This window comes from Chlorocebus sabaeus, chromosome 21, assembly GCF_047675955.1.
Source record: "Chlorocebus sabaeus isolate Y175 chromosome 21, mChlSab1.0.hap1, whole genome shotgun sequence".
Lineage (NCBI taxonomy): Eukaryota > Metazoa > Chordata > Mammalia > Primates > Cercopithecidae > Chlorocebus > Chlorocebus sabaeus.
This window is the reverse complement of record NC_132924.1, coordinates 84920909-84934013: the sequence shown is the minus strand read 5'-3', so window position 1 is coordinate 84934013 and position 13105 is coordinate 84920909. Positions and strand designations below refer to the sequence as shown.

Below are 13105 nucleotides of genomic sequence, written 5' to 3'. Positions count from 1 at the left end.
GCTAGTCTACTGGAAACTGTTCGGGGTTGAATCTTTGTTCCTCTGGGCTGTAGAGCACTTGAAGTCTAAGATGAGCAGGAGAGGGAGGGTTTATGAGAGAAGACTATATAGGGGCAGTTAAGCTTAGAAGTTCCTGGCTCTTGGCGGGCGCGGTGGCTCAAGCCTGTAATCCCAGCACTTTGGGAGGCCGAGACGGGCGGATCACGAGGTCAGGAGATCGAGACCATCCTGGCTAACACGGTGAAACCCCATCTCTACTAAAAAATACAAAAAACTAGCTGGGCGAAGTGGCGGGCGCCTGTAGTCCCAGCTGCTCGGGAGGTTGAGGCAGGAGAATGGCGTAAACCCGGGAGGCGGAGCTTGCAGTGAGCTGAGATCCGGCGGCTGCACTCCAGGCTGGGCGACAGAGCGAGACTCCGTCTCAAAAAAAAAAGAAGTTCCTGGCTCTTGCTTCCACCAACCTGACAGAGACCATCGGAGAACCATTTATGTTAAATTTTAAGAGCAAATAGGGTGGCTTAGCAGGGATTATAATGAGGAAACTTGAGGCTTTACTGGGTCTTGTGGTCTCTGGGTGCTATATGCTCCCTTGTCTGTGGAGATACTAATCCCTTACTTGCAAACATGTTGAAAAAGAGTGCAAATTCTTAAAGGAACTGTCCAGTTACAGGCCTGGTAGTCTTCTGATTCCTGTTGTTGAGGACCATCCTATCTGGTGTCAGTAGATTTAAGTAGACAATGTATACATTTTATGAAACAAGCATTTTGTGAATTATACATTTGTAATTTTGGGCTGATTGAAGGTAAAATGCTAAGTGGCAAGAATACTACTTGTCAAAACAAAATTATTTTTTCAAAAACAGTTATCTTTTTGTTGACTAAATTTAAAAAACATCTGAGGGTCAAAAACACTTAGTGTTCATCATACTCCAGAATGATAAAGTGTTTTTTTTTTTTTTTATTTTTTTGGACGGAGTTTTGCTCTTGTTGCCCAGGCTGGAGTGCAATGGCGCATTCTCAGCTCACCGCAACCTCTGCCTCCCAAGTTCAAGCAATTCTCCTGCCTCAGCCTCCCAAGTAGCTGGGATTACAGGCATGCACCACCATGCCTGGCCAGTTTTGTATTTTAGGTAGAGACGGAGTTTCTCCGTGTTGGTCAGGCTGGTCTCGAACTCCTGACCTCAGGTGATCCGCCCGCCTCGGCCTCCCAAAGTGCTGGGATTACAGGCATGAGCCACCACGCCCAGCTAAAGTGTTTTTAAATTTTCTATACGTTTCTCTCACTAAGCATCAGAGAAAAGTGGCTGTTCCCCGTAAAAGTAAATACTATTCAAAAAAGCCTCACAAGGCCTTGGTGTTTACATGAATAATTTGAAAGTTTAATGCCATACCATAGTTTTTATGCCGTGTCATTGTTAAATAAATACTCTTTGTCTCCTTTGAAGCTAACTTTTAAAAATTGTATTTTTAAGGCACAAGAATACATTTTTAAGTATATAGTTCAATCTCGAAGGCTCTTTTCCCTTGCCACTGGTGGGCAAAACGAAGAGGAATTCCGCTGCTGCATTCAGGAGCTTCTCATGTCAGTCCGTTTCTTTCTTTCACAAGAGAGCAAAGGGTCTGGAGCATTATCTCAGTCACAGGTAATTTCTTTTCATCTATGCTGAGTAGAAGAAAGCGATAAGTGCAGTTTATTTATTTTTACACAGCAGTGTAATCAAATGTTTTCTCCATCAGAAGTCAGTAGCTCCAGTTTATATTTGTAGCTTAACCAACTTTATGAGTAGACTTTTAAAATTCCCCTACCTTCGTGTACCAGCTGAGCAGAAGTGGGTTGCCTTTCCCTTCTCTCTCTGCATGGAGAGGCTATTGGTTTGCATCAGCTTCATTTCCAGTTACCAGAACACATACTGATGATTGGACATGCTGTCACCACCAGCCCTGGGGAAGGAATTTCACTAGAGCCAATCTCTTGCAGTTCTTTTCCCCAAACCTCTCACTGCATTTTAATCTGTCAACTTGAGAATCATTATATTGGACTCAGCTAAGCTGCATGTTGTTTTGTTTTATTGAACTTGACCCTAATCATCCTGGGAGTGATCTTATAAGACCAGTGCAGAGCTGCTGCTGCCAAACTCTATTACCGGAAATGGCCCCACATGTTTTTTTTAAGAACGGGATCCATCTACTTCCCAAATAGCATGGCCTTAAATATGTTCCATGAGGTAATTCTGAATATTTTCCCTATACTTTCTCGATTCTTCTTGTATACTTTTAATTCTGATGACTTGGTTAAAAACCTGTCAGAAGGAGAAGCAGCCTCTTACCATGCCCTAGAGGTTAGAGAAACTTGTAATCATTGAGAACTGGGACATAAAAAGGGAGATTGGGAGACAAAATTAGATCCTTAACAGTGTTATGATTTGGTACTATGTGATGTTCAGAAAGCAAAACACCAGGAATGCACCAGCCCTCCGATAATGTGCTGTATTTTTTCTGAATGTTTAGAGGTCTATTCTTGTTCCTCTCTTCTTTATAGAGGTGGACTCTTCTTCCATCTGGGCAAGGATATAACTCAGGCTCTTTTAAGTGTCATTTTGGCCTTTGCAGTCAAGAGTACAATCACTGCACTATGGGAACTTGCTAGAGACCTCAGTGTCAAGTTGCCCACTACTAGCTAAACCCTGATGACAGCACTTGATATTTAAGCAGGATAATCCAACAGGCTAACCGTGCATTCCTTTAGATCAGAGTTCTTAGAAGTTTACTATCTCTACAAAAGTAATTCAGAATTTGAGTTTTCACCCTGAGATTTTTTTTTTTTTTTTTTTTTTTTTTTTACCCTTTATCAGTTACAGAGATGAAACTTGCCTAATTCACACCTGAAAAATATTTTCTTACTCTTAAGAGTAACTATAAGGCATGGTTTCTTCTTAGGGATTCAGGAGACTTTTTTTTTTTTTAACCTTTGTTGTACCACTGGATCCTGGAGGTCACCCTAAGGTGGCTTGGGCCACGGGGGTACAGCAGAGTGGAGCAGCTCGCTTTCACCTCTTCCACACACTGACTCCCACTGCTCTTGATTCTCTGAGCTCTATCCCACAGCAAATTTTAGAAACAACTTTAGCACCTTCAAAGAATCATATTTGATATTTTTTGCTCTCAGCTTTTAATCAAGAGATAATATGTAAATGTGCCCATAAAGTTTCTGAACATCTTTGTAAACTCTGCTGAAGTCGTTCTCTGTTATTTTGTGCAAGAATCACTTAACCTGTATATTTTGATGTGGTAATTTATGTTTAGTTTGATGCTCAGAAAAAAATCCATATAAAATGATAAAATGGTTAGTTTTCTTTATTAAGCAATGAGAACTTTGCCTCTTTGTATTTGGGGAAGACAAGAAATGCCACACACCTCTGCCCATACCAGGTTCCCTTTTGATCCCATGTACTCTCTGCAGAGGCAGTGCCACTAATTCAGTGGATCCGATGTGTTAGTTTTCTGTATAACAAATGACCATAAGCTTAATGGCTTTCAACAGCACTCATTTATTAGCCCACGGTTCTATCAGTCAGAATTCCAGGCAGGCTTGCTTGGGTCCTTTCCCTAGGATCTCCTAAAGCCAAAATCAAAGTGTTGGCTTTCATGTGTTATCTAGAGGCCTGGAAATGAATTTACTTTCATGATCTTTTATGCTGTTGGCAGAAAATGTTTGTTTTCAGAAGACTAACGTCCCCGTTTCCTTGATGGCAGTCAGCCAGTGGGGGAAGGTGCTGTCAGCTGCCAGAGGCCACTTGCAGTCCTTGGCACACGGCTGCTCCATCCTCAAATCCGGCAACAGTATGTCAGATTCTCCTCATGCTTTGAATCTCTCTGACTACTTCTCCTGCTACCAGCCAGAGAAAACTGTTTTAGGGACTCATGTCGTTGGGTGAGACCCACCTGGACAAATCTCCATATTTGAAGGTCAACTGATGAGTAATCTTGATTACATCTGCAAAATCTCTTTTGCCATGTGACATTATGTAATCACAGGAACACCACTAGGGGACAGGGTCATGGGAGTCGTCTTAGAATCCTGCCTGCCACATTTACAGTCAAATAAAATTCGGCTGTGAATTGGTCCAAGCTTTACTATTAGGCTGCCTTAGAGGCAGAAACCTGGTTTCCTTGCTCCATTTTGCATTTTTTCCATGTGGGCTACAACTCAGGGCAAACCCTGTCTTCTAGAGGCCATCCCCACAGTCCTTTGGGTTGGATTGATGGGAAGCTACCCCACAGATGTATCCATCCTGGTCCTACTGGGTAGGTTCATTTAGTCCTCCTGTCCCAAATGCAACTTGCTAATGACACTGTTCTTGTTAGCCCTGTCCTGGAAGGACTAAGGACTAACCCAGCTAGTGCAACAGTGATTCTTAGCTTTCCATTTCATGGACACACACCCCCTACCACAAGATCCCTAAAAGAAGAAGAATGTCAGAAGGAATATGAGCCCAAACTCTGCTAGACGATTCCCAATAGTTATCTTTCCCTGTGTGTCCTGGCTACCAGGAAGGTCAAAATTGAATTGTACTTTTATTTTTACTTGCAGTAAAAACAATCAGCTTGCCCTGGCACAGCTGTCTTCCTGCTGTCATCACAAGATCCTTGTTCCTTTATCCTTTTTAATCATCCTATTATATGTGTATCTTACACTGTAGGCACATTCAGATACCTTTTTGAAGTCAAGATGTATAAATAAATAAATAATGGATAAATTAAGGGATACCTGAGGAAAATCAACTTAGTTGACTTTCAGTAATCAGAAAGCTGGGCTCATTTTATTTAACTTCATCGGTATGACTCAGCTCTCTGCAGGGTGACATGAAGGTTATATAAATACAGGCTGTAACAGAGAATACCAAGTTACTAACTTTAAATATATTCAAGTAAATCTATAATTTTTAAGAGCCAAGGGCCGTCACTGTTGACTTATAGCACCTGAAGTATTTTGATGGCTCTGGCATCAAAAACAGATCTTGGCTCTTCTAGATATTTTTGCTGCTGCTGTATAAATAAATAAATACTAAAATTCTTAAATTTGAGTTTGAGTCTGTGTTTGAATCATCAGCACATGAAGACACAACCTACTTTCTGATGGAGCCAGATCTTATTGGTACGCCAACTAGCACTTGAATCTTAGCATATTAGAAACACGTGCCTTCCCTGACAAGGTACAGTTGAAGCTAGTCGACTCTTCTTCCATTGCCCTCCTTTTGTGGAATTTTAAAAGGCTGACTTTGTTTGTTTTGATGTATAATCCTAGTCGAATTTTTTAAGTATGCCCTTTGAGATTTGATGTGAGCATCTTTTTTCCCCATAAGAAATGATTATTGGGTTTTTTATTTACATAAAAATGTTGTTCTTAGTCTGTACACACAGTTCTTGGTTTAAAATAGATCTTGAAGATCTTATAATGATCTTTTTGTTTTACAAGAGATGAAACTAAAGCCTAAATGATGAAACTAAAGGGTGCTCAAATAACTTTCCAAAGTCACAGAGTTGATTGGAAGCAAAGCTAACACTATATATAACTTAGGTCTTCTGATGCCCTGTCCTGTGTTTTTTCTTAAATCAGAAATGGAGTGCTTTGGAGGAATTAACGTGTTTGGTTTCTTAAACATGAATGAGATTTAAGTGAGCGTTTCAGAAAGCTTCTTCCAAAAGGAATGAATATAAGTGACTACAATCCAGGTCTTGGTTGAGCATTCTTTCTATTCAATCATGATGCACTTCACTTATTCTGTGAGGCTTTTGTCAATCTTTATGCTAATGTCAGTGATTTTCCAAAATTTCCCAGTTTTTGTTATGCTGCTCCTTTGTACATTTCAAAAACTGTCGTATTCTGCTGCACTTTTTAAAAATTTACCTTTTAGCTTTAGGTAACAGAAACATTTCATACTTGTATTCCTACCATTCAAAAATGCTTGCCACGGTCCTTAAACTGACTGACGCTTTGCAGCATATTTCTCATGGCATATCTGGGAGTTCATTTAAATTTCTTCTTCTTTTTAAGGCTGTGTTTCTGAGCTCTTTCCCCGCCGTGTACTCAGAACTGTTGAAGCTCTTTGATGTCCGGGAAGTGGCTAACTTGGTCCAGGACACTCTGGGCAGTCTGCCGACCATCCTGCACGTGGATGATTCCCTGCAGGCCATCAAACTGCAGTGCATTGGCAAAACCGTGGAAAGCCAGCTTTATACCAACCCAGGTAGGGTGCTGAGTCTCTTGGAGGAAATTTTGCCTCTAAAAAGCCATTTTGTGCATTGTAGCCATTGGTCAGCAGATACAATTAAAAACAAAAAACTTAAAGGCACTTTCTCAAAACCATTGTTTATTTGGGTGGTAAATGTATTTAGTAGTCAAATACAAAAGTATGGCAATTAAAACTTTATTTCTGGAAATAATGAAAACTAATGATTAAATTATTGTTTTTTGATGTTTGATGGGATTTAACACTTTCCTTCAGAGAGGCTTACAGGTACCTGATAGGATCCTTATTTGTCTCTTTTGTTTTTAAAAGGTTTTCATCAGTTTGAATTCTGAAGCTATATGAAACTTTGCATTGTTATTTTTTACTTTACCCCGAGAGCAAGTGGTCAGTTACTTAAATTGATTTTGTTGTAATAACTGTTAGTACGTTCCATGGCCTCTTGTTTTCTTCTGTATTTTTTTTCCCCGAAGAAATACCAGAGTGACTGCTAATCTCATTTTAAAGTTTATTTTAAGAAATTTAAATCAGCCTCCCAAGTAAAAAACTTATTAAAATAAATTCCATTAAGAATTATTTTCCCTGACAGGCATGGTGGCTCACACCTGTAATCCCAGCACTTTGGAAGGCCAAGGCGGGCAGATCACTTGAGGTCAGGAGTTCAAGACCAGCCTGGCCAACATGGTGAAACCCCACCTCTACCAAAAATACAAAAAAATTACCCAAGTGTGTTGGGAGGTGCCTGTAATCCCAGCTACTCGTGAGGCTGAGGCAGAAGAATTGCTTGAACCTGGGAGGCAGAGGTTGCAGTGAGCCGAGGTGGCGCCACTGTACTCCACCCAGGGCAACAGAGCAAGACCCTGTCTCAAAAAAGAAAAAAAGAATGATTTTCCCATATGAATGTGTGTGTATGTATAATTTTTTGAAATAGTTTTATGTAAACAATTTTTTACGTATTTTCTTGTAAAATATTTTGTATATACATTTAAGAATAGAGCATAATAATGGCAAATCATTAACAAATCTTAACATTACCATTTATTTGCTTTAGATGATTATTTTTTTTTTTTTGAGACAGAGTCTCGTTCTGTTGCCCAGCCTGGAGGGCAGTGGTGCGATCTCGGCTCACTGCAACCTCTGCCTCCCAGGTTGAAGTGTTTGTCCTGCCTCAGCCTCCTGAGTAGCTAGGATTACAGGCGTGCACCACCACACCCGGCTAATTTTTGTATTTTTAGTAGAGATGGAGTTTCACCATGTTGGTCAGGCTGGTCTCGAACTCCTGACCTTGTAATCTGCCCACCTCGGCCTCCCAAAGTGCTGGGATTACAGGCGTGAGCCACCGCACCTGGCCTTGCTTTAGATTTTTTATTAAGAATTCATCACAGATATACTCAAGGTCCTCCTGTCTAGGCTCCCACTTCCTTCATAGAAATTTCCACTATCAGAGATTATGGTTCCTATTTTCTATTCCTTTATTACATAGCTTTAAAAATATATTGTATGATTTTTTCTTCTTTACAAATTTTTAAATCATTTCATCTTTAAATGATAACACTACATTGTATGTCACTCTTTGGAGTGCTTTCTTTGATTAACATTATACTTATTGTTTGTTTGTTTTTTGAGACAGAGTCTTGCTCAACCACCCAGGCTGGAGTGCAGTGGCAGAATCTCGGCTCACTGTAACCACCGTCTCCCAGGTTCAGATGATTCTGCCGTCTCAGCCTCCTGAGTAGCTGGGATTACAGGCACCCACCATCATGCCTGGCTAATTTTGTATTTTAGTAGAGATGGGGTTTCACCGTGTTGGCCAGGCTGGTCTTGAACTCCTGACCTCAGCTGATCCACCCACCTCAGCCTCCCAAAGTGCTAGGATTACAGGCGTGAGCCACCGCACCCAGCCTAATATTATACTTTTATATTTTTCCATGCCACTAGATATAGCTCTACTTTGTTGTTTTTTACTGTTGTACAATATTCCACCATATGAACATACCACAGTTAATTTATTTTTTCTCCTGTTGAAGGACTTTTGAGATGTTTCTAATTATTTTTTCTGAAATAGCACTTCAAACAATGTAAAAGAGGGTTCAACCTTCCGATTTCTCCCAATGAAAACATTTCCTGGAGAAAAGATACTTCTTGTAGTGGTTTTCTGACTCTGCTGCTCAGAGCCCTAAGGGTTCTGTACAGTGACTCGGGAATCTCTCCGGGGTTGGGAACAGGGACTGTACAGGGGATGTAGGTCCCGATGGAGCACCCTACTGTAACTCAAGCACCAACCGTGCTTTCACCACACTAAGAAAAGTTCACTCCTATCTCAGAGGAATTGCTAATTTCTGCCATATTTCTCCCACAATGACCACATAATTCTTTGTTAAGTTAACGTCTTACACTAAGAGAGCAAGACAGTCATCAAAATTGTTTTCAAATGTAAGGAAAATATTATGGGGAGTTTGTGTTCATTGCCTCTGAGCAATGTAATCTGTCTTTGGACCCAGTTCCTTATTGGTTCCTGATGCTCTGTAGGCAATAGAGAAATCAGGACTGGAAAGATACACAGAGAAGAAGCTGCTGCGATACAGGATAAAGAATGTTGGGTCCCGTGGGAATTGATGAGAACGTGTACTATGGTAAGGGATGGAAGGACTCATGAGACCCAAGAAATGTTGACTCTGCAGGGTCTGTGTCAGTGCCCTGGAAGAGAGGCTCAGGGCCAGTGTGGGGAAGCTGGTAATTGTGGATATGGTGGCATGGAAGAGGAAGAGAAGAAGAAGAAACCCTGTCTGCTCATGTGTGGGAAGCTCGCCATGGAGGATGATTATGGAGAAGCAAAAGTGGCTCACGATCGACAGAATCCTTATCTCACGCAGATGTTGAACAGAGAAAAGGCTTCTGTCCCTGCTGCAACAGGATGTGGCTTGGCTTCGTGTTTCCTGACTCATTGAAGAGACTGTGATGTATAGATGGGCCAGGCAGAACACATCAAGAAGGAGCCCATCTTTATGGGGAAAACTAGGAAGTGTCCCTGAGAGCCTTTCAGGGCTCAGAGTATCTTCTGTTTAAATCACATGGGACTACACAATACTGCTAGGGAAACGTGGAAAGTGTTTCTAGTGACTTTGGCATTCTAAATCAGAAACTGTGGACTTAGGGGACTGATGGGCATATTTATGTTGTCTAGTTGAAAGAGGAGATGTGGGAAGGAAAAGAAGATGTGAAATGCAAACAGCAGGCTCCACAGACAGTGTCAGAGAACAGGACGTGATATCTTGGGTTGTGGTTAAGTGGAGAGTGTGATCCTGACAAGGGCCTTGGTATATCTCACAAAAATAGGCTGATTCTGTCTGACTGGAGGGGAAAGAAGAGGGACAATATAAAACTGTATAACTAAAGAACTATAATAAAAGAGTGCCCAATGGTCCACTCAAAATAAAAGGTAGAAGGGTTAAGCCTCACACTTCTGACCTTCCATTTAAAAAATTAACACACACATACACAATTTTTACAACAGCTAAGGGTTCTTTGGGGAGATGGGGAACTTGATATTGAATGGCCTAGGTTTTATCTTGTTTCCCAAGAGATAACTGTATCCAAATAACAAGGAATGGGTTAAAAAAATTATTTTATTATAAACACAAAACAATAGCATCACCAAAATATGGAAATAAGACTCATGTTAGATATAGTTATGGTGTAGTCATTTCTCATTGCTACTGTGACAATAATCGCAAACTTAGTGGCTTAAAGCAACACAAACTTGGCCAGGCACAATGGGTCACGCCTATAATCAGAGCACTTTGGAAGGCCTAGGCAGGAGGATCACCTGAGGTTGGGAGTTCGCGACCAGCCTGACCAACATGGAGAAACCCCTTCTCTACTAAAAATACAAAATTAGCCAGGTCTGGTGGCAAGTAATCCCAGCTACTCAGGAGGCTGAGGCAGGAGAATCGCTTGAACCCAGGAGGCAGAGGTTGCAGTGAGCCGAGATAGTGCCATTGCACTCCAGCCTGGGCAACAAGAGCAAAATTCCATCTCAAAAATAAATAAAATAAAATAAATAAATAAATAACACAAACTTCTTATCCTACTGGTCCATAGGGTGGAAGTCCAAGATTATTCTCAATGGGCCGAAATTAAGATATTACCAGCATCTCTACAAAAAATAAACAAAAAATAGTCAGGTGTGGTGGTGCATACCTGTGGTGCCAGCTACTCAGCAGGCTGAGGTGGGAGGATCATTTGAGCCCAGGGGGTTGAGAATATAGTGAGCCATGATCACACCACTGCACTCCCACTTGGCTGGCAGATGGAGACCCTGTCTCAAAAAAGGGGGAAGCAAAGAGTACAGTTGGCTCACATTTTAAGAAAATGAATTTCAAAACCTTTTCAGACCTTAGATGTTACAAGCCCATCGAGACAACTAGAAAGTTCTAAAAGTTGACATTTTATTAGAATCCTGTATTAGTCAGATTTCTCCAGAGAAACAGAACCAATAGGGTGTGTGTATATATACGTGAAGGAAGGAAGGAAGGAAGGGAGGGAAGGAAGGAAAGAAAGGGAAGGAAGGAGGATGGAGGGAAGGAAAGGAGTCATAAGGAAATGGTTTACGTGATTATAGAGGCTGAGAAATCTGCAGTCAGTAAGCTGGAGACCCATAAGAGCTGATGATATAGTTTCAATCTGAGACCAAAGGCCTGAGAAGCAGGAGAGACAATGGTATAAGTTACAGTTCAAGTCCAAGTCCGAATGCAAGAGAAGACCATTGTCCTAGCTTGAAGATCATCAGGAAGAGAAAGCATATTCTCCGTTACTCAGCCTTTTCTTCAATTCAGGCCTTCAACAGAGTGGACAAGGCTCACCACGTGGGGAGGACAGTTTGCTAAACTCTGTCCAGCAATTCCAGCATTATTCTCCTACAGGAACTTCCTCACAGACACACCCAGAAAAATGTTTAACCAACTATCTGGGCACCCCATGGCCCAGACAAGTTGATACGTTAAAATTAACCATCACAAATCCCAAGGAGAAAAAAGCAGAGGAGGCATGCAAAGTAACACACATGGCTGCAGAATAGTCATGGTTGAGCTTAGAGTAGAAATTAACACATAGAGAAGACAGAAAGAAGGACATTCGTGAATGTCAGCACCACAGAAAGGAATGGAATGTTGTCCTGGGAAGATTCGAGACAGGTTGTGTTAAGGGTCTCTGGGCAGCCACTGGACAGAGCGGGCAGGAGGACTGAATCACCCCCTTAGTCACACCCCCGGGGTCAGATTCTAGAACGTCTGACCAAACCTGAAGGACACAGATAACATTTGGAATCTGAATAGATTGGTATCTGATGTCTAAATAATCTGAGGTCCAGGTGGACTTATTTAAAGCATTAAAAATCAGCAACTCATTTTTCCCTTTCTCCCCCAAATTTTATTCTTCCTATTTGCTGAAGGCCATGAATAGAAGAGTCTAAATAGTTTTGGAGAAGACAGCTTTGGCAGTGACAAAAGGGTAGATTTGATGTGGAGGGATTGTTGGAGAAGAAGGGTGCATGGAGGGTAGCAGAGAGACATAGTTTAGGGCATGGTAGTGAGAGGTCAGGAACAGGGTCTCCCAGACTTTGCAAGGTCAAATTCTGCTAGAGCTGTGGGTTTTACATTCACTTTGCATTTGTCACCACTGCTTAGTACTTGATTTGTTTAGCAGATGTCTAGAGGTGATGCTGAGCCATTTTCTTGCTAAAAAATAACTATATATGTTTCTATTTTGGAAGAATTGAACAGTTTATCAGGCAAAAACCCAGCACAGATAATAGAAGTGAGTATAAAGACCTAAAGGCACTGATCATGTACTATTGGTGAGAAGATTGCTGGTATGACTTGCTTTTGCCTACAAACTAAAAAATAAGTGTTTTAGGGTAGGTATTTTTTAAAGTAATCAAGTATTTTTTTGTTTTGTTTTTGTTTTTTTTCTTTTTGGCAGAAACTCCCCAGTCCCATTAAGAATCTTGTGGATTTTATACAAAACTGCAATAAAAAATTAAGGGAAAGAAAGAGAAAGGTAGACTATTACTCTGTTTTTAAAATATACCTAAGAATTAATGCCCTCCCCAACACTTTAGGCCATAATATAAAGAAAGGATGTTTGATAGGTTTTTCTGTTAATTTGACAACTTCAGGAATAAAATCTTACTACAGTTGATGGGTGCCTAGTAGCTTTTGTTTCTTAGAACTGTAAAGTGCAGTTTAGTGTTGGGTTTTATTGCATTGCAAGTGATTAAATTTCTTTTATTCTTAAAAATGACATTTGTTTAGAACTTTTCTGCTAGCCAGGGCTTGCAAAATATAGAGTCCTTATAAAGAATAAAGTTGTGTAAATGAGGGCTTCTTTCTTCTCTAGAAGCAGAGTAATAATGCAGGACCACTGGAAAAAAATGTACAGACCTTAGTTTTTTTCATATGAAATTTGTGATGATGATCCAATATAAAAGTATATTTTCAAAAACTACCTGGGACCTCAAGAAAGCCTTTGGCTAAAAATCATTAGTGTTCTGTTCTTTCAGTCTCTATCCCTTTATCTCACCCCCCTTCTCCCCCCTTACCTGTATTCCCCTCTGGCTCCCTCTCCCAGGCTTTTCCAAAGGGAAAAGACTCAGGGGCGAATGCCTTTCCGGGTGTTCTTCACCATCAGGGAGCTCTGAAAGCACTTGCTCAAAGTGTAACAGTTTCCACAGGGTTTCAGGCTCTTTTCTTGGATTTTGTGAAAGATTTGCCCACATAATGATTTTGGGTTTTCTGTTTTTGTTGTTGTTGTTGTTAAAGTTTAAACAGCTATAACCATGTTTAAGTGGATGTTCTTAA

The 13105-nt window shown here is 40.8% G+C and overlaps 1 protein-coding gene across 4 annotated transcripts in view; it reads left to right on the top strand.

Annotated features, from left to right (window-relative positions):
- DOCK4 (dedicator of cytokinesis 4) overlaps positions 1-13105 on the top strand; it is a 474019-nt gene that overhangs the window by 328884 nt on the left and 132030 nt on the right. For all 4 annotated transcript variants that reach the window (XM_073009284.1, XM_038004467.2, XM_007982617.3 and 1 more), the window contains exons 22-23: positions 1473-1643; positions 6056-6248. In XM_073009284.1, coding sequence (XP_072865385.1) covers positions 1473-1643; positions 6056-6248 — 364 coding nt within the window. The remainder of the gene's footprint in view (positions 1-1472; positions 1644-6055; positions 6249-13105) is intronic.